Here is a 21,859-nt window from a genome sequence, read left to right as displayed (position 1 = left end):
CCGCAGTTCTATCAGCCTCTATTACAGGACCAGTCCTTTCCTCTTATCATCACTGCCCAAGTTTACCAGGATTGCTCTTCTCTAACCATTACAGCACCGATGGTGGTCAGATTCATGCTCTTGTCTCTATAGGTTGGTGCTGACTCACTAAGATCATGAGTATGACTTTTACTTACTTTCTTACTTTTCAATGGAACTGTATCATGTCCTGTTAACCTCAAAGTAGAAGATACTCCTCCCATGTCCTCCATCTGGCTGGCCTATCATCCTGCCACAACAGGGTTAATTTGTCAGGTTTAAAAGTCTTGCTGTTTACTGCAGAGCTCACTGGCCCCACCCTCAGTATTGTCAGTATACAGAACGGAGGGGAAATGGGAGTGTTGGGAGGTGAGCAGACAAGGTTCCCTTTCCCCCAAAACCCCCTGCTTGCCATCTGGGACAAGAACACGATTAAAGAATGCTCCTCATTTTATTCTGGAAAGATAATAATCCATCCATTTTGAATAACATTTTATTTTTCAAGACTTTTAATATAATTATACTTCATTCTTAAAATTACTTGATATCATTTCTCTATTTTACAGGTTCAGAGAAGTTTAATGATTTTTCACCCAGGTTAGTAAATGCCAAAACCAGATTCTGAAGTACTTAAACTCCACCTCTTTTCATTATATTCACTAGAGTTCTTATTTTAGCTTAAGTTTACAACCTTTCCTGAACTATTCTTGCCATTATTTATGTTTCTTGGCTAAACCTAGATTTTCTGCAGCACACACCTGTCAACTAATGTCAGGTGTTAAACCTGCACTTCCTTTTCCCTCAAGGTGACTGTTGCCCCTCTACATATACCAGGAGCGAAATTTTCCACACCCAACTGGAGCTCTTTATTTTTTAACTGAAAGGTAACTCTAGCTAAGTTTTGCTAATTAGGTTAACTGGTCAGCTATATTCTAGTCCACCTTCTTAACCCTAGATAATATTTCCTTTTGAGGTTTAAACAAATATACCTCAAACATACATCTCTTGTCACTGATATTTACCAATGTTAATCTCCTATAGTGTTTTCAATAGATTCAAGATGGGGATGATTTTAACAACTACAGTTATGTTCAGTTTTTAGTAACCACAGTACTTTACCATGGTCCTGTGGGGCTGGGAAAAGTACACAGTAATTTCCAATCCTCCTGGCAAGGAACTTAAAATGTCATAGAGAATCATGAAGTCTTTCTTCAAACAAAGCCAGTACAGAGACAGGTTCAACTAATCTCACAATCACGCCATTCTTCATAGCGGGCTTATGTATGATTTACTCAGCACTATCAGAAAAGTAACTGCCATATTCATATTAAGGAGAATGCACTACTAATACACTAAATAGCACACCCCACACACCAACTGACAGTGAAACACACACGTTAATACCAGGTAATGCTTCGGAGCACTGGCCAAATTAAAGACCTATAACGTGAGGGAAGCATCCAATCCTCTATACAGCAAGAAAGCCTAGAACTGCCGACGTCTTAGCTGGCAGACTGAGCAATTTTATCACCCACGAGTTACCGTGGCAGAATCAGGTGACCAACAATGAAGACTGGAATACAGTCAATTTTATCTGAAAGGAAGTTATCATCTTCACATCATAATTTTGCTGGGTTAGACATGTGTGAATAGATGCCTAAACTGTCCATAGATACTTAGCTTACACAGGAGCAAATTTATGACATGAAGACAAAAGAAAAACTCAAAGCAAAACAAAAAAATTAAGCTAGCCTAATTAACATTCAATAACTCCCTGAGATGAGTTAAGATAATGCGGAAGTTGTAGCACGCGTGCCAAGTCGTTTCAGTCGTGTCTACCTCTTTGTGACCTATGGACTGTAGCCTGCCAGGCTTCTCTGTCCATGGGATTCTCCAGGCAAAATTACTGAAATGGGTTGCCATGCCTCCTCCAGGCGATCTTCCTGGCCCAGGGATCAAACCCGTTGTCTCCTGTGGTTCCTGCATCGCAGGCAGATTCTTTATTGCTGAGCCACTGGGGAAGTCCGAGTTGTAGCCTATATTGTACCAATTAAAAATGATGGTTCTTTCTCTATTTGCAGGCCAATGTTAATTTATGATTTATGAAGAACTTGTCTTTTCAAACAGATTGAAGTCACTTCCTTCACAGGTATTCTAGTGAACTATGATCCTATGAAGAAAAATCATACTAGGGCATTGCTGGTTTTCATTCATAACTATGTATATGGGTATTTGGATACACATATAGAAAGCAGGAGCAAAGTTACAAATGAAAAGCAACAATATTTACTGTGTGTTAAAAGCATAATCTTCACTTGAAATACTCAAACCACAAATATTTCCAAATGTGCCTTACTTCACTCTTGCTGTAGGCAGGACAGGTTAAGGCACATAAAATTAACTCATTTGACAGTAAGTAGGGGAGTTGATGGTAGAATTAGAGAGTCTCTTTACTTACAATCCAGTTCCTTTCTGGCAAAGTCTTAATAAAAAATAAAAAATTCTGTGAAATTCAGTATGAGAAATAGATATTGAGTACAACTATCTCAATTACCTAAGTATCTAAAACTATCAAATGACTTCCTGATGAGTAGATTCTCTTAGTCAGTTCTAACTTTAGGAAATCTGTTTAAAACATACTTCAGACTACAAGACAAGAGGAATTATTACTAACCCTTACAAAAGACATCCAGGGGAACTGAGCAACTATTATTGTTCAGTTGCTACGGCATGTCTGATTCTTTGTGACCCCACAGACTGCAGCATGCCAGGCTTCCCTGTCCTTCATTATCTCCCAGAGTTTGCTCAAACTCATGTTCATTGAGTTAGTGATGCCATCCAACCATCTTATCCTCTGTCACGTTCTCCTCCTGCCCTCAATCTTTCCCAGCATCAGGGGCTTTTCCAGAGTAACTATTATGCCATGAGCAAAATGCCGGGAATGGGAGAAGTCAGGCCCACAAGTTTCCTTCCCTCAAAAGAGCTCATAGCGTAGCAGGTTCAGACATAAACAACTGTGGCATGTGGTTAGCACCGTCATGAAGACTGAAATGAAGAATCACAGACGTTCATACGCGTAGTAGTTAAACCCTAAAAGACTAAGGATTAACAAATAAAGAAAAAGCCTTTCTGGATGTTCTCAGAAGCAGTGGCGGCATAAAAGGGAGCAGCTGAATGTAGCTCCCAGATTTCCTGGCATGTCCATTAAGAAGGACTGTATCTCAAACCAAAATTACTCTGAGAAAGGGGAAAAAAATATGATAAATAACTTCACCCAAGTTGAAAATGTCAAGTAGGTAGCTGAAAGTACAGGTTGAGAAGTCCGGACCAGATACATAACACAGGATACTGGGATAACTAAGATACCCTAAGGACAGGATACATCCAGAATCATTCTGAAGACAGAATCTGAGAGAGCACATTTCAGTAGATGCATTTTAAGTAACAGTTATGTGACTAGACTGAGTTACAACAGAAGGTAACAGCGTCAAGGGAGGAAACACCGTAGGAGAGGCTGCTCCGTGGTAGGAATGCTGCAGAGGCAGAGGAGGAGAGAGGAATGCAAACTGGGAAAAAAATCATTCAATTCAGTAACTGGAGCCCACTGCAAACCACTACACTGCAGAGCTCTGTAAAGCCAGACTGCAAGGTGCTGAGCAGGGAGTGCTGAGGATGCAGCGGCAATGCATATGGGTTTCTGCAAGAAGTCTGGCAGTGAAGAAGGCTGGAAAAACCAGCAGGCTCAGAAGGAGCTTTTTCCACTGGAAGATACATGGACATTTCGGTAGACAATGGAAAGAAAAGAGCATGCTTTGCATAATTTTGCATTGATCACAGACTATAAAATTGCTTTTAATCTTTCTTAAAAACATTTTCTGAAACAAAGATGAACACAAAATTATATGTATTTTACCATTTAAACTTAATATAAACTTAAAAGCATTAACATTTTATATGTTTAATTTCTAAAAGATGTGTACAATTTTTGTTATTATTCTACACCAGAATCTTGCATCTAGTCTACCATGACAAATTAAATGTTATTAACAATTGATATTTTGGTTTCTGAAAGATTACTCTTCCCAGCCCTCCTCTCCCAAAGACAAAATATTTTCAGAACAGTTAGTAATTTAGATAACATTTTTCAAGTTGAAGAAGAGAAAAATGAGAGTGTTCCACTAAGATTTAAACTTTTCTTCACAATAATTTTTTTGATAAAACATGCTTATTTATTATATATACATGCTTACATATGAATTTCCTGGCTAAAATACATGCAACCACCATGAAAAAACAAATATTAAACCATCCTCATAAGCCTAAGAATGCCCTTTTAATTAAGGCACTCATGTTTGGAAACAGGATATAACCACCAAATTAAATAAGGTGTTTAAAAGAAGCCTTTTATTAAGCACAAACAACTTTTAATACATTATCAATACAAATAGGAAAATGTCTTAATGAATATGATATATCAAAAATCTGAAGGTTTTTCTTCATACTGACACAATAAAAATAATCAAATTTGAAGGAGAATTACAAAGCAAAATTTTGAGGACACCATTGTCTACTAATAACAGTTGAGCTATAGTCTAAATTTACTACATCACCTGGGGAGGAAGGGCAACCATTTTTTATAGAGAGAATTTCTAAACTCTTATTAGCACCATTCAAAGCTTATTATCAGTTGTTCATCTACAAACTGACAGGTCAGGTAAAGCTTTAAAGCAGGTTTTCAGTGCAATGTTTACAGTTCCTTCTTTTAAGATACTTGGAGTCTATGATCTCAAAGCATGTTAAACAATTCTGCCTTGGTAATTACAAGGTGTTAACATGTGGAGAGAAATGTGTAATGGAAAGAAATGAGGCTTATCCTGGCTGTGAAATGCATCTTAACGTATTGTAGCTAACGCTGGAGTATGCTGACGACATGCGGTATTACGAACAGCAGGTCTCTGGGAAGAAGGCAGCTATTAGCTCTCTGTAGTCATCATTTCTGGATGTCTCAGCTGCTGCCTTTTGAGACTAACTAGTTTCATCCTGTCTCTGATGTGTTCTGCAGTAGAAGCCATGTCACTTGGGCTCCCAAAATACTGTTCAGTTCTAAAAATCAAAACAGAAAAAGCTCCATCAGATTAATACAAACCCATTGACTGTGCAGTGAATGCAAAAGGAAGCAAAAATTACCATAAAAATTACCTACGTGATATGCCGTTAGTTCATTTGCAGACCATACTGTTTATCTTTGAGTAGCAATTCGGTAGGAGAAACATTTTTTAAAATGGCATAAAACATTTTTTAAAATGGAAAAATATATATTAATGGTATAAATATCCTATCACGTATACTTATGATAATCTCAATAAACCAAACAATGCAACAAATAAACAAACAGTGCAACATCAACAACGTTCTGCTTTCACCTCGGCAGCCATAGATACACAAATATAAAATCTGTATGAGTACTTCAGTGCCATGGACTACGGTCATCAGATGTTTAATATAGCTGGCAAGTAAAACATCCGTTCGATGGTAAGCCATCATTTGGGACATTAATAGGCAAAATCATTTAATTTTATCCTATTTGCAAAGACACAGTATTCAGAGTCATAGAATCTTTTAGAGCTCAAAGAGTTGTTGGAAATAATCTGGTTTAGCTCTTTGTCTTTTCAGATCGGAAAGCTAAGACCTAGAAAAACAAATGACTGAACTACAATCACACAGTGGAAAAAAAAGAATCTGAACGTGGGTCTTCAAGCAGGGAATCCAGAGAGACCACCTTATTTCTTTTATTGGTCTAGGAGAATGGTACAAAAGATAAACATGACTAAGCTCACTGTCAAATTTTACATAGTATAAACAAATTACCACATAAAAGGGAATGGAATAATAATTGCAAATATTAAAGTTATGAAATCTGAATATACAGTACTAACTGACTCTTCCATTCTAAAAACGAAAATGACACATGAACTATTTGTAGAACAGGGGAGAAGCAGCCCATGCAAAAGTACCAGGGGGAGATGCTCTTGGGAGGACTTGAGTAGAATGAGACTGACTTTGTGACAACTGGCTGTGAAACACAGAAATGAGGTTTTGGTGGAGTGATGTCCTGGAATGGACCAACCAGAAGCACCCTACTTACACTGTTACCAGCTGGATTTAGAAAACTTTTAGAATTTTTTCTCTTTTACACACTGGAGATATACATGACTTTAAAAGCTACTTCTGATTATTCAAGTTTAGGTATGACTAGAGATTATCTATGTATAGATGATGAATAACATTATATCTTCTCAATATCAATTCCAAATAATCCTTTGAAGTTCATGACACATTAGCTGTGGCACTTATCATGTGTGAGATAATCATTTTAAGTAGTTTATATACATTTAGCTCATTTAACTCCCTCATACATAACCCAAGGAGGTATGGAAAATATATTCCTATTTTTAGATGAGGGAATGAGGCACAGGAAAGGTTAAGTGGCTTGCCCAAGATGTCACAGCTAGTAAGTGGTGGAGCTGAGATTTAAACCCAACAAATCTGGTTCCAGAGTCTACAATCACACCTACTATACTATATTACAGTGTTGGCATTTTTGTTTAGTTGCTCAGTTGTGTCTGACTCTTTGTGACCCCATGGACTAGCCCACCAGGCTCCTCTGTCCATGGGATTTCTCAGGCAAGAATACTGAAGTGGGTTGCCACTTCCTTCTCCAGGGGATCTTCCCGACCCAGGGACTGAACACATGTCTCTTGCCCTGGCAGGCGGATTCTCTGCCACTGAACTACCAGGAAAGCCCTATATTACAATGTAAGGATACTTATATTCAGTGGTTTGGTTTCTCTATTGTTTGAGTTAAATATCCTCTGAATTACCACCAAACTGTTTTCATTGAGAAGATCTAGCTCCCTGGGGATAAAGCTACTATGATTCATTTACTGGACCATTTATTTGCAAGAGGTTAATTCCTGTTTTTATCATCAACTATGTGAAATGGAAAGGAATGTGGAAATCATGGCCCCATCATTTTACAAATGAAGAAATTAGGACTCTACATAGCACAGTGGAAAAGAGAATGGATTTGGTGCCAGACAGACCTGAAACTATGTTCTAATTTCACTTAGAAGCTGTGATATCCTGACAACTTACTTAATCTTTCTGAGCTTCAGTTTCTTCATCTGTAAATCACAATAACTGTATTGGCCTAGCACTGTTTGGTCAAAAGCCTATAGGTGAAATGTTTAGCTTTGCGCTGGGTACATAAGGTACATATTTTGAGCACACTAAATAGTCCCCTCCCCATCCATTCCCTGAATGAAGTTCAAAGTTACCTGACTCCTTATCATCACAGTCAAGGCTAGAACCCAGTATGTCAACCTAGTCAATGATCTTTCTTCTACAATAAGCTATTGAGGGCAATACATTTGATAGCAGCAAGTACCAACTGCTGCCACTGTTAAAAACCCAGTAGGGATTTCTTTTCATTTTAAACTAATTTCTTACAGATACTGAATATGTGAACCAAAGCTAATTTACTAGGACTTTTTAGAAACAGACTTTCTTCTCTTGATATTACTTTAAGACCTTACTGATAAAAGCACAAATTGTAAGAACATGCAGCATACCCATCAGGATAAACTACAGGAACAGTTAGTCTATCTAAAAGTGATTTCCCGACTGCTTCAACTTCATCAAACTGCTCCTCATCATTAATAGCTTCAGGCTCTTCTGGACAGTCTTGTAAAATCTGCAACAAATAAAAGTGCAACATCAATCAAGAGACACAGAAAGGCAACCAAGTTCATTAAAATTTAGTAGATTGAAGGTGTTTCTATTCTGTTCTTAGAATCTTCATGTATGTTATAGAAGACTGATTACTGACAAAGCAGACTCAAGAAATTCAAACAAAATCAAACACATAACCCACACTAATAATATTATAATTGGAATAAGAAGAGTTCTATAGTGATTTCCAAAAAAAACCACTAGACTATTATTTGGAATTAAACTGAAACTGTGCTTAAGAAGTAGTATTCTTTCATACATTAATTAACTATTTGTTGAATACTCACTTTATGTAGTGGCTTGGGATATGAATAAGAAACAGATTTTGACCTCAAAGAGCTTACAAACTTCACAAATGAAAAAAATATATATAAACACATAACAACATATACTCAGAGTACAAACACATAACAATGTGATTCCCTAGCTAGAAACTTCACAGTTATTTTTAAAACAGATCTGCTGACTTGAGTTACATGATATAAACTAAAAAACAAAATATAAATAGATATGGTTTTAATTCAAATTTGGAATTTCTAAAGTCCTTGATATTATTTTTTCCTTAATTATCACTATTTAAATTTAAATGGTACAAAAGAAAGAAAAAATTGCTGTGATTTGTAATAGTTAAGGCTGTAAGTACAGACCCACATAGTAGCCACTAGGTACATATGGTTAGTGAGCTCTTGAAGTGTGTCTAGCCTCAAATGCAGATGTGCTATCAGTCGAAGATACACTTTAGATTTAAAACAATACTACTAATTTTAAAAATTTACCTCCAAGAAAAAAATCTGCAAAATTTGAGACAGAATAAAAATAATTTATTTTTGCAACTTTGTTTGCATACTTTTCTGAATCCAATTATGTTTATTTTGGCATTACTCATAAAGGATATTTTCATATAATAAAATTCCAGATTTAATTTAAATATTTTCCTAATCACTATAATTTGCTATGCAGTTTGCTTATAGTTGTGGCTTGCTGGTATGAAATAGAACCCAACCAAGAGAAAAATAACATCTAATAACAAAAGGTTTTACGTAAGTTGACATAATAAAATAACCTTAAGCAGAGTTTATTATAAGCATGATAAAAGCCATGTACCAGAAAAAATAGGAATATTAATATTCTGTGAAAAAATTCTCAATCATACTCATTCTTGGGCTTCCCTGGTGGCTCAGATGGTAAACAGTCCACTTACAATGCAGGAGACCCAGGTTCGATCCCTGGGTTGGGAAGATTCCCTAGAGAAAGGATTGGCTACCCACTCTGGTATTCTTGCCTGGATAATTCCATGGACAGAGGAGCCTGGCAGGCTACAGTCCATGGGGTTGCAAAGACTTGGACATAACCGAGCAACTAATATATATTCATTCTTACATAACTTCTTAAAGAGATCTAGATTTCTAAATGTCTTTGCAGATACATTTTAAGAGTAGTATCCTAAAAAATTATCAGTGGTGTTAAGAGATTGGGCCAGTGGTCACACTGGGGAGGCCAGCAGAAGCATTGTGACTAAAAGAGGATGGAGAACAACCTCTGGGGTGCTGGTAACATTCTCTTATTTGAATAGTGTGCTGATTACACAGGCATCCTCACTCTGAAAATTCAGTGAGTAGAACATTTGAGCTGCACATTTTTCTATGTTAGTAGTATAGTTCAATAAAAAGTTTTCACTGAAACAATCAATACATAAATAAGTCAAGCCATTTGGATACTTTCATTCATCAACAGTCAGCCCATCTTACACTACAAAAATGACCTGTAGAGTCTAGTAACTGGCTCAGTAAGAGTTAATGTGGACATTTCCCAACAGATGTACTGCATAACACAAACAGAAACTGCTTAATTCCTGAGGCTCCTGGCAGTATCTCTTCTGTCCTACAGACCAAGGCTATCTTAGGTTTCTCATAACTTAACTTGCGTTGAATATCCCCTACATATAAACTTTCATCATTAAGAAATCAAAACAAAGTTAACTACTTAGTAAGGCTCCTCTTTGGAATGGAAATATAAGACTTGGATGCTATCAATTTTCACTGTGCAGTTGAGAAAAAGGTTCTATTGAAAATTTGCCCAAATAAAATACTGCACATTAACTTTTAGTTTCTGGGATTAATGAATTCATTAAATAATAAATTCTAGAATGATTCTTTAAAGATAACACATGAAAACAAAAAGGTTTCATTTTTATCCTTACTCTTGTAATTTTACCTGGAGAGTCTCAAGAGATTATCAAAATCACAAGGTGACCTTTTAAAAAATTTATGACAATTGGTAGTGTTTGTGAAGCAGTTTCCTTTCTTGGCATAATGAAACAGTGGGAATCATGACACCTGAAAGGACAGACAGTGCATTCTGGGCATCAGGTCTGGCGGGGAGAGACACGGTGCTGAGCAGAGACTGCTGGATGGTTTCAATTCCTCTAACCACAGTACTCCAACCTTGGTACGGCTTACCAAGAATCTGATTTGAACTTTCTAAGACGTTATACCTAAACAAACTTCAAACAATGGAATGCATATAAATTTCTAAAGAACAGAATAATCATAAAATTACAAGGTAAACACATTGTAAACATACATAACGAACACGACTGAAACTACATTTTTTAAGAAAGCGAACCTTTTCGGCATTTGAGTGAAAGGCAATAGCCATCTCCAGCCTATGCACCCTCTCTTCAGATGCGATCGTAAACTGTTTCCACACTCTGTTCAGCCGGGGAAGCGTATCCCCAGATGATCGAGAGGTGCAGCGCAAAGACTGGCACAGCACCACGGTGGCCTGCAGCAACTGTCTTCCGTAGTCGTAAGTGCTCTGAAAAAGAGAGAGTGGACACAAAGTTACAACAACAGAATCCTAAAGAGAGGGACAGGAAAGTGAACAGAAGGACTGCAGCTGCAAGCAAGTAACACTACTAGAAGTCAATAATGAATGAGTCCACTGGCACTTACTACTTACTACAAGTTGGCTGCCTGCATAAATAATTAAGGGGAAGCAGTACTTCCAGTTAATTTTTATTACGTTTATTTCTTGTTAGGCTTTCCTCTCAGTCTGCTCAATTTTACCAGCCCCAAAAATAAAAAAATAAAACAAAGAAAGAAATCAGTTTAAAAAAATCTGCTCACCCATTAATTAAAACAAATGGGTGGAAAGGAGCACTTAATATTCCACATAGGAAACCACACTGTTAACAACATGAACTCAGTAATTAGGGAAAATAAATTAAGATACTATTCACATGAAAAAAAATCATGTTGTTATAACACTGACACTGTTGAGATGCAGAAACTAGGGTTTCCAATTTACTGATATTAACTTACACTTCATAGTAACTTTTACAAATGAACGATTACTGCCTTAAAATTACCATACTATATTAATATATCATAAATCAGAGGCAGCTACAGAACCTGTATTCAGGAAAACTTAAACCCTCTCCGATTTATATAGGCTAGTTTTGATTCATCAGCTGACATTTTCTTAGTTCTATATTCCTGGATTAATATAACTAATCTTCTTGGACTTGGAGGGCTAAGTTACATTACAAACATGTAGAAAACTATTTTAACACTGAGCTTGTAGAAAAGGAAGATAACCAGTTTTGCACCTGTGCAACATCAACAAATTTTCTATGCTTCTCCAGCAGAACTTTCGTTTCCTGAGCGTCATCCCCCAATCTGGTGTGTGTCTTAAGAAGAGCATCCAGAAGTTCACTGAGCCATTCTACTGCCTGAATGAACATAAGTCAGTCAACCTGGAGTCATAACTTTTTACCTTGTATGTCAAAATACCATATTAATAAAAAGAAAGATTACTATCATGTGATTAACCTATTTATTATAACCATAATAGCTTATTTCAGTGCCAAGTTACATGAATTAACGATTAATGATCTCTCCTCTTCGTTAAAATTTTTAAAATCTAAAGACAAGACCTATTAAAGACAAGTACTCATTTAAAATTAACATCACATGATTTATATTAATAAAATCCATGTGTTTATGTAATATAGATCTTACTGGAATCGCATTACAGACTTAATGTTACAACTTAAAATTCTAAGTTTCTTCTATGTTAAGTTGTAACTATGTTTTTTGATATTGACTATGCGAAAGAGCAAACTGTTTATCTAGCTACAAAACCCTCTTGTGGGTTAAAAGGCAATAAACTATACCAGCCTTCATCCTGGGATATAACTGACAACCAAATCATAATAATAAATAATTCCAATTTCTAGCTCAATAGAGCATTTCATTGAAAAGTAAGTCAAACGAGACCAGTAAGATTACTGGAAATATAAAACTTTATTACTTCAACAGGATAAATGAGAATCTGATTTAATGAATTTACTTAGGACCATGAAAAGAACACTTCTGTTTACAGTTAGGTGAAATCAATTTTCTAAGTAAAGGCAAGTACGTAATATGCTTGACTGATCTTTACCTGGGCAGCATCTTCTTCACATTTAAACAACTGTACCATCTGGAGCATCTTTAATCTTCGCACATCTACCATGTCTTCACATCTAATAAACCCAAACACGAATTTAGGGAAACATTTCAGTCTTGTGGATAACTAGTATAACACCACCAATCTGCACAACATATTTTACAGTGTATTAAAATACTTAGTCTTACACTATGGAGACTGTAACTATTTTGTATTGGTTTGTAAGAATTTTAAGGATATCTGTATCTGTGTTCCATTAAAACCTCAAAATACCTGAAAGATACTGAATCATAAACCCTCTTGACTATTGTATGGATTGTACAAAATACTGAAGCAAAGCACAAACACATGAGTACACTAAAGCCTGAAGAAATATTAACTGCCAATTAGCATTAAACAAACTTCGAAGACAAAAACATAAAGTTTCTAAAATACTAGTTTAGAGAATGATGCCCCAAGGAAATAAAAAAAATTTAAAACTTTTCATTATATTACATTACCAGAGTAATATCTAATTTTGAATTAAAAAAAAAAAAAAAAACTCCCATCTATGCTCCTAAGAAAGAAAAAAAAATTCTGTTGATCTCTGGATAGAAAGAAACACAATTCAGAGTATTTTTAGATTTTAATGTGGTCTCCCTGGATAACATACAGATTAAAATTTTAAGCTGACTTGATCAATTAAGCTCTGATCCATCCCCTTTATGTCCATGCAATTCCGTGTACTTCAGATGGGAAGGAGAGAATCTCACGGCAGTACTGAACACCACTAACAAGCCACCCAGGAGACACTGGGCTCCACTAGAGCTGATATTCTTAAGGAAGCTTGATAACGATAGCTAAGTCATTGTCAAAGGCTACTTTTTTCTTTTTTTCACCAGAATGCCATCAACACAATCTATAACATATTTTTAAAGGGCAATTTGGTTAAATAATCCTACAAGGGACTGAAGAGAAGTGATCATATATATTTTTAAAATCGGAAGCTAAAAGACAAGGTAAGACACATCAATGATGAATATCATATTTAACATATATTTTCAGGTGCTGGACAGTGTGCTTGAAAATACAAGACATGGTTTCTACTTATTAAGATGGTCCCACTTGGGAAGATGGACTTTTAAAAAAAACAGTGTGATAAATACTGATGTGGAGCTATACGAGAATAGGGAGGAAGAAGTAAAAACCTGCCTAAGAAATCTAAAAAGGCTTCCAAGGATAAGTACCCCAGAGTCTTGAATAATAAGTAGGAATACACTAGGCAGAAAATGAGGGAAGAAGTATTCTAAGTACTCTGGATGCTTGAAACCGCATGATGCCTTCAGGAAAGGGAAAATAAGTGTGTGGTTTTGTAGGAAAGTTAAAGGAGGTAAGATTGTACAGGACTGGATTATGAAGGGTCTCCTACACTGTTCCAAGGAGACTGAACTTCATCTGAGGAAACAGGAAGTAACTGAGAGGGGTTCCCACAGAAGTCAGGTAGCTGGAGGAGCGATTTACAAAGACGGCACTCGTGCACAACAGACTGCAGGGGAGCAAGGAGGGAAGCAGGCAGAGCTAAGACCATGAAAAAAGGGTTCAGAGGCAGCAGAACTCGGGCATCCGAGGAGGCTGTAAGAGACGAGAAAGAGAACGATTTGGGTAAATCCTTTGGATAAATCCCAAGTTTGGTAGCTGATGGTATTTTTAACTGAGACAGGAAACTAAAGGATAAGAGCCAGTTTTGGAGGACAATGATTCCAATCCATACAAGGGAGTTTTAAGTATCGTCTGGGGCACCCGGGTGGATGTGCTCAGTAGGTAAGAGGAATTACAGGTCCAAAGTATAGGGGAGGGATCTGGGTCAGAGCCATAACTACCCAATCATGGTCATACTGAAGAAAGTCATTAAAGCAGTGAGACTGTCTGGGGAGACGACAATGAGTGAGAAGAGGATTTGGCCTCAGAACAAACCCTGAAAGCAGTGAAATTAGCTAGAGGACAAGAAATCAGTGGAGAAAACCAAGAAGAAACAGAGGGCCCAGGAGAATCATAAAAGTGTTTTTAAACTATGTAAAGTTGTCAGGGAGTTTCAAACAGGAAAAAAAAAAAGAGTCAGTTGTCCCTAATGGTATTCAGAGTGGTCAAGCAATGTCAGAACCAAAAGTATTCCCTGGATTTTGAGCAAGATGAAGGGTTTATTGACATGTGGCAATTACAGTCACTGATGACACCAGTAAGGGCAAGTTCAGTGAAGTGGTGAGGGGAGCGGTCAGACAAAGAAGGGTTGAAAAGTAAACTGGAGACAGTGAGGAAGTATGAATGCAGATTAGATCTTCAATGACAGCTGTCAAGGAGGAGAGCTCAAAGGAGAGAAAGAACGGTTTGAAGAGGAGGTGGTAATTTCACGCAAAGATGAGCACCAGAAAGGACAGAAATGATACGGACCTAACAGACGCAAAGGTATTAAGAAGAGGTGGCAAGAATACACAGAAGAACTATACAAAAAAAAATCTTTATGACCCAGACAAACACAATGGTGTGATCATTCACCTAGAGCCATACATCCTGGAGTGCAAAGTAGAATGGGCCTTAGCAAGCATCACTATGAACAAAGCTAGCAGAAGTGATGGAATTCCAGCTGAACTATTCCAATTCCTAAAAGATGATGCTATGAAAGTGCTGCACTCCATATGCCAGCAAATTTGGAAAACTCAGCAGGGGCCACAGGATTGGACGCAATCAGTTTTCATTCAAATCCCAAAGAAGGGCAATGCCAAAGAATGTCCAAACTACCACACAACTGCACTCATTTCACATGCAAGCAAGGTCATGCTCAAAACCCTCCAAACAAAGCTTCAACAGTACATGAACCAAGAACTTTCAGATGTACAAGCTGGATTTAGAAAAGGCAGAGGAACCAGAGATCAAACTGCCAACACCCACTGGATCACAGAAAAAGCAACAGAAAAAAACCTACTTCTGCTTCATTGACTATGCTAAATCCTTTACTGTGCACATCACAACAAACTGTGGAAAATTCTTAAAGTGAACACCAGACTACCTTACCTGTCTCCTGAGAAACCTGTATGCAGGCCAAGAAGGAACAGTTAGAACCAGACACAGAACAACAGACTGGTTTAAAATTGGAAAAGGAGTGCATCAAGGCTGCATACTGTCACCCTGATTATTTAACTTATATACAGAGTATATCATGCAAAATATCAGGCTGGATGAAGCATAAGCTGGAATCAAGATTGCCAGGATAAATATTAATAACCTCAGATATGCAGATGGCAGCACCCTTGTGGCAGAAAGCAAAAAGAAACTAAAGAGCCCCATGATGAAGGTAAAACAGAAGAGTGAAAAAGCTGGCTTAAAACTCAACATTCAAAAAATGAAGGTCATGGCATCTGGTCCCATCACTTCATGGCAAAAAGATGGGGAAACAGTGGAAACAGTGACAGACTTTATTTTCTTGGGCTCCAAAATCACTCCAGACGGTGACTGTAGCCATGAAATTAAAAGACAGTTGCTCCTTGGAAGAAAAGCTATGACAAACCTAGACATTATATTAAAAAGCAGAGACATGACTTTGCCCACAAAGGTCGGTCTAGTCAAAGCTATGGTGTTTCCAGTAGTCATGTATGAATGCTGGACCATAAAGAAAGCTGAGCGCCGAACAAGTGATACTGTTGGAGGAGACTCTTCAGAGTCCCTTGGACAAAGCAAGAAGATCAAACCAGTCACTCTTAAAAGGAAATCAACCATGAATGTTCACAGGAATGACTGATGTTGAAGCTGAAACTCCAATACTTTGGCCACCTGACTGACTCTAAGAGCCAACTCACTGGAAAAGGCCCTGATGCTGGGAAAGATACAAGGAGAAGGGGATGACAGAGGTAGAGATGGCTGGACGGCATCACCAGTTCAATGGGCATGAGTTTGAGCAAGCTCTGGGAGATGGTGAAGGACAGGGAAGCCTGGCGTGCTGTAGTCTATGGGATCGCAGAGTTGGACATGACTGGGGACTGAACAATAACAAAGCATTTGAATGAAAGGCAGGGATTAGAGTAAAGAGCGGGAACTGACTTAGTGAGGACACATGGGGATACACAGTTTTGGTAAAAGCAGAGCTTTTTCATCCTTCTGATGAAAATAATGAAATGGATAAAGTTTGCAGCTATGAGGATAGAAGGAATTTCTATCTACTGACTGTTTTGTCTGTGATGCAGAGGGAAGTTTCTGTGAGGTTTTGTTGATGCCCTTGAAATTTCTAAGTGTACAAAAATTTCATCCAACCATGATAGCCTGTATGTACTAGCATATATTAATTTAATCCTTTATTTTGCAATATTCTGCAACTGCTATTGCAAGTTTTCAAAGAACCCTTTACATATCTAGTTCTACCATATAACAAATGAAACTAAACATTACCTTACCCAGAATTTACTGTCAAATCCTTCTACAGCAAATATGAGAACAATGGATGAGCGACAATTTGTGTGAAGCTTAGATGAAGAAACAGATCAATGTATGATAAATTTAACAGCAACTCTAAACTAAATGCAAATGGAAACGCCAGATTCTCCAGAGTCTTAAAATACAGACAAGTCACAGGCTATACTGGGGATAAAGAATGTGATGCACTTGAATGGAAATGAAATTTTTATCACTGAGTAAAAAGGCGAAAGGTACCCATCACATGAATGGTCATTATTTGTTAGTACAATTATACACAATAACCATTACATTTACCAAAAACTTACTACATGCCTACTATGTAACAGGTAAGAATTTCTACTTTGTATGGAAAATATATCAATTTTCATTTTAATAAATATTATGTTGTCTCAGCAAAAATTAACATGAACAGTCAAACTTTGCCTTTGTTTTCTAAGCTGCATGTCCTCCATCACTCCTTGTATGTGGTCCACATTTTCCTTATTCTCAATGGTCACGTCCTTTCCATAGGCCCAGGATGCCTGATTGGAGATCTGGTCCAGAAGACCTTGACCTTTTTCACGCAGACCTTGCAATCCTACGTCTAAAACAAAAGTTACCAGATTTAATCTCTTAAACAAGAGAAGCTTTCCCTCCCTTAATTAAATCCTCTCAGCAGATACTGTACTTGAATTGCTAGGATAACAGCTTTGTACATTAAACTACTTTGGTCTGGAGCCCTTTGGATATTTCAATCAATAAAACCCATTTAAACGTGGCTCAAATGGGAGCTCCCTCTCATTCAAATTCTCTCTAAAGAGAATTTCTAAAAGGTGAACTTCCGTAGATAACTAATTACTTTTCAAAATTGCAAGTAGAAAGGGTGAGAATTCCTGTCTTGATGAGTAAGATTTTCAATTCTTTCCTTTCTGTTTTTACATAGTTCAGTTTTTAGGAGAACATAAGAGAAGGCAAATGCTTTGTTCAAAAAATCTATCAGAGCCACAAGACATTCAAACAGTCAAGCACTGTGTTCTCACTGAAAAGGACACTGAACATTTTGAATATAGGTGCTGTCAGCTTATACTCAACAAGAAGCAACACTTAGGATGTATTTATAAGACTTTAAATGAGGTATGTATATTGGAATTCCTTTACCATTTTTAAAGGAAAAACACTGCTCAAGAAAACTTGTGACATTTTTGAAGTAAATTTCATTTGGCAAATTAGATACTAAACATGTAATTATATCATCCATTAAAATAACAAAGACTATAAGCAAGTAAAATGGCAATACAAGCATGATTTTTCAAACCCATTCCCTCAAGTCCTTTCCAAAATTAATTAAATTGGTTCCACCACATGCCACCATTTTCCACTAAATCGCTGCCTTAAGTTTCTGCTTCCTCTACTCCATTTCCCTTCGCCCAATGTCCCACTCGGTACACACACCCTCCACCCCCCATTTTCACAGCCACTATTCACTTCTCCCGGTCATGACCTGGGAAACCTCTCTATATTTTCCACCTGTAGTAAAAGTCAGGGCTATGGTGTCAAGTAAGGGTACTAGCTTAATAAAACTGAACCATCCTCTCCTTGGAGAGTATGTAACCTTGGCAATATTCCCTGTTTGGAGAGACAAATGCACAGAACCAAACCGACTATTCTTTTCACAAGGTTAGGATATAGCAACAACAAAGATCATTGCATAAAACACAGTGTGGGGCATACAGGGTTTACCACAGAACACTCCACAGCTAAATACAGTCATGCATGCACTACAGGTAACCGTTGCTAGGATATGCAAGACACAGCGCTTGTAGATTCGGCTGGGCAAACCAGAGAGGCCGAAGGCCTTATGCCGGAAGGTGACGGACCACCAACGAAAGGTAGTAACTGCGGCATAAATTACACCCTTTAAGGGGATTAAAATCTTTTATACTAATTTTTCCTGTGTTCCCTGTAAATGATTATAATTAGATCAGTATAAGTTGACTTGTCTAACCATGGTAATGATATTTTTAAAAAAGAACCCTTATGTTTCAGCATTTTTAAAATCTGCTTACCAACACTTTTCAGCTTCTCTTCAAGCAGTTTTAAAGTTTGCTGAATCGATGCTCCATCAGCTGGTGCTACATCTACGCACAACATCCCTAATAAGCCATCCAACTGCTGAGACAACTAAAGCAGAGGGACACCAAAGAGATAACCCTGATATAATCAGCATCTACAGTGTTTAATGATTAATGAGGTTTATAGCTAATGAAGTTACCACGATTATACTTGAAAAAACTCTGCTGTTAAAAGACAAGGACACATAATTAGAATTCACGTTATCTGAAAGACAGAACACACAGATGCATGCACCAGGAAGACAGTACGTCCAGGTCAGCAGAATGCAGAGAAGTGTTGAAACTTTCATTTCAATCTATGTTATAACACATGAACATCAAAACACTATCCAAATGAAATCTATCAATTACATTGGGACACTCTAGACAAAAAAAAAGTTTAGTTGCATGCAGAATAATGTAACATAAAATTAGAAAAAAAATAAATAAAAAGTCTATCTTGTTTCCCCCACCAGTAAATTTTACTGTTCCAGAAAAATAATTAAGAGACATGCAAACCTGAAAAAATGATGTGCAGATAAGTACTCAGATAATCTGAAGCAAAGAAAAGCAATCAGAGTAGTCACTTACATCTTGGGCAACACCATGAAATTCAAGAGCTGCCTGTAGCAGATTCTGCCTAAATTCCAGCTGACTGGCCTGTCGATAACAAACATCACTAAGTTGTTGCTGGAGCGACTTCAGTTCCACAAGATCTTCCTCGTCCCCAGCATTTAAGAGTGCTGCAATTTGCTGATTAAGTTCCACATAAACTGCAAACCATTCCTGTAATAGAGATGTTGCAAAGTAAATTAAGGATCAAATCAGCTCCTGAAGAATACACTACATTCTACAGTATCTCCAGATATACTAAGTAACACATATGAGTTTTTTTTAATCAAAATAATTTGAGGACAAAAAGTCCCAGCATTCAAATGCTTTCACTGAGATCCCTGGAATAACTCCTGCCAACAGCAAAATCTATTTCCTCATGGCTGGCCTCTAAATGTTTCCCTCTCTCTCCTGTTCTCTGTGAAACCCATCATGCTCAGAGAGAGCAGTGAGCCCTGCTGCTCTGCTGACTGCTGCTGCTGTGTCCACAGGTGACCGACCACAAGCCTGGAGGTGAGGGAGATGGCTGCCTCACTCCTCACTCCTATTTCCAAACCATTACTTCCATCCTCTCAAAAACCACATCTCCTGCGAAGTGCATGTTGTCGGACTCCATTCTGCCAACCTTTCCTGCTGCGTGCCCTCATCTCAGTGGGCAGACTTCTCAGCCTTCCTGTCAGCGTCAGCCTTCTTCCTGACTTTCACCGTGCAGACATCCGACCAACACTGCACTCTTAGTTCCCTGACGCCCTCCCTCACTTCCACCTATCCTGCCCTCAGCTACACCTCAGCTACCTACTCCAGCAGAGACAAAATCTGTTATTAATATCATGTACTTCGTACAGCCCCCTCTCTGACCACCAGTTACTGACTCTCCCATTCACACCCTTTAGTATGCCGGCTCCTACAGCCCCATGTGGCTCACCCATCCACAGACCTCAGCATGTTCTCAGCTCATGAGTCTAGCACTCAAGAGCCTCCTGTCCTCACTTCTGCACTGCGTCAGGGGCTATAACCACTCCCAGGGCACAGCCTATGCTCATGCCATACTCTGCTTCCTCCGTCAGATTCACCTGTCAGCAATGAAGGCCACATGCAGGAAAACCTTTGGATAAAATTCAGCATCCATTCATGACAGTTTCCAGAAACTCTACTCAACACTCTATAATGGTCTGCATGGGGGATAAACTTAAAAAGAGCAGATATATGTACATGTATAACTGATTCAATTTGTTGCGCAGCAGAAACTAACACACTGTAAATCAAGTACAATAAACATATTTTTAAAGACCTACTTTTGCAACGAGCCAAAAAAACCCCACAAAAAACCCTCAACAAATTACTAGCAAGCCAAATCCAATACTTTAAGCAGATCGTACACTGTTATCAAGTGGCATTTATCCCAGGGGTGCAAGGATTTTTCAGTATCCACAAATCAATCAGTACGATCCATCACATCAAAAAATTAAAAAATAAAAACTGTATGATCACCTCAATTGAGGCAGAAAATTCTTTTGACCAAAGTTCAATATCCATTTATGATAAAAAAAAAAAAAAAAACAACTCTCTAGGAACTAGGCATAGAGGGGACAAACCTCAACATAAGAAAGACCACAAAGGAAAAACCCAGAGCTCACATCATATTCAATGGTGAAAAGCTGAAAGCACTTCCTCTAAGATCAAGAACAAAACAAGGATGCTCATTCTCACTGCTCTTATTCAGCAAAGTTTTGGAAATCCTAGCCATAGCAATCAGAGAAGAAAAAAAAAAATAGAAGAATCCAGATTGGAAAAGAAGTAGTAAAAGTGTCACATTCTGCAGATGACATGATACTCTACACAAAATATCCTAAAGACACCACCAGAAAACCACTAGAGCTCATCACCAAATTCGGTAAACTTGAAAGATATGAAACTGTTTGCAGCTGGGTATAGGTCAAGGCTGAAGATACTAATTTGCAAAGTATTAGCCAACAGATGTTATTTAAAGGCATGGGACTAGATGAAATTATCCAAACACAAAGAGTATTAGTTCAGAAGAAAAGAGCCTTTGGAAAGCTGGACCCTGGGTCACTCCTAAATTCAGAGGGCAATGAGAGGAAAGAGACTGAGCAGAAGAGGCCAGAAAGGAGCTGTGTGTTTCAGGAAAGACGTAGAAAAGGAGGGAGAAGTGGTCACCTTTACTAAAATTTACTGAGAGGTCCAATAGGATAAGGACTGAAATTCTGAGAGAGTGGGAAGGACATAAATCCTGATCAGAGTTAGTTAAAAAAAGAATGGGAATTGAGAAGATAAAGTATGGCCAAAGGGAAGATTTTTTAAATGTTAATTTATATTAATTTATATATTATTTATTATATTAATTTATATTAAAATGCACATATCTTGAGCATATATTTTGTTTTCAATGTAAAATACAGTATTTGTACACCAACAGAAATACTCCAGCTGAT

At 37.6% G+C, this 21,859-nt stretch overlaps 1 protein-coding gene across 1 annotated transcript in view; it reads right to left on the bottom strand.

The window, feature by feature from the left end:
* Positions 1-4,497: 4,497 nt before the first annotated feature.
* Positions 4,498-21,859, bottom strand: part of SESTD1 (SEC14 and spectrin domain containing 1) — a 132,366-nt gene continuing 115,004 nt past the window's right edge. The window contains exons 11-18 of the mRNA XM_052662482.1: positions 19,386-19,580; positions 18,750-18,864; positions 17,128-17,287; positions 12,256-12,337; positions 11,420-11,542; positions 10,435-10,626; positions 7,650-7,771; positions 4,498-5,121 (exon numbers count right to left, since the gene is read on the bottom strand). Coding sequence (XP_052518442.1) covers positions 4,992-5,121; positions 7,650-7,771; positions 10,435-10,626; positions 11,420-11,542; positions 12,256-12,337; positions 17,128-17,287; positions 18,750-18,864; positions 19,386-19,580 — 1,119 coding nt within the window. The 3' untranslated portion in view covers positions 4,498-4,991. The remainder of the gene's footprint in view (positions 5,122-7,649; positions 7,772-10,434; positions 10,627-11,419; positions 11,543-12,255; positions 12,338-17,127; positions 17,288-18,749; positions 18,865-19,385; positions 19,581-21,859) is intronic.

The sequence above is a fragment of the Budorcas taxicolor genome, chromosome 2 (assembly GCF_023091745.1).
Source record: "Budorcas taxicolor isolate Tak-1 chromosome 2, Takin1.1, whole genome shotgun sequence".
In the NCBI taxonomy this organism is placed as follows: Eukaryota; Metazoa; Chordata; class Mammalia; order Artiodactyla; family Bovidae; genus Budorcas; species Budorcas taxicolor.
The sequence above is the reverse complement of the archived record's forward strand: the minus strand, read 5'-3'. Positions and strand labels throughout refer to the sequence as shown.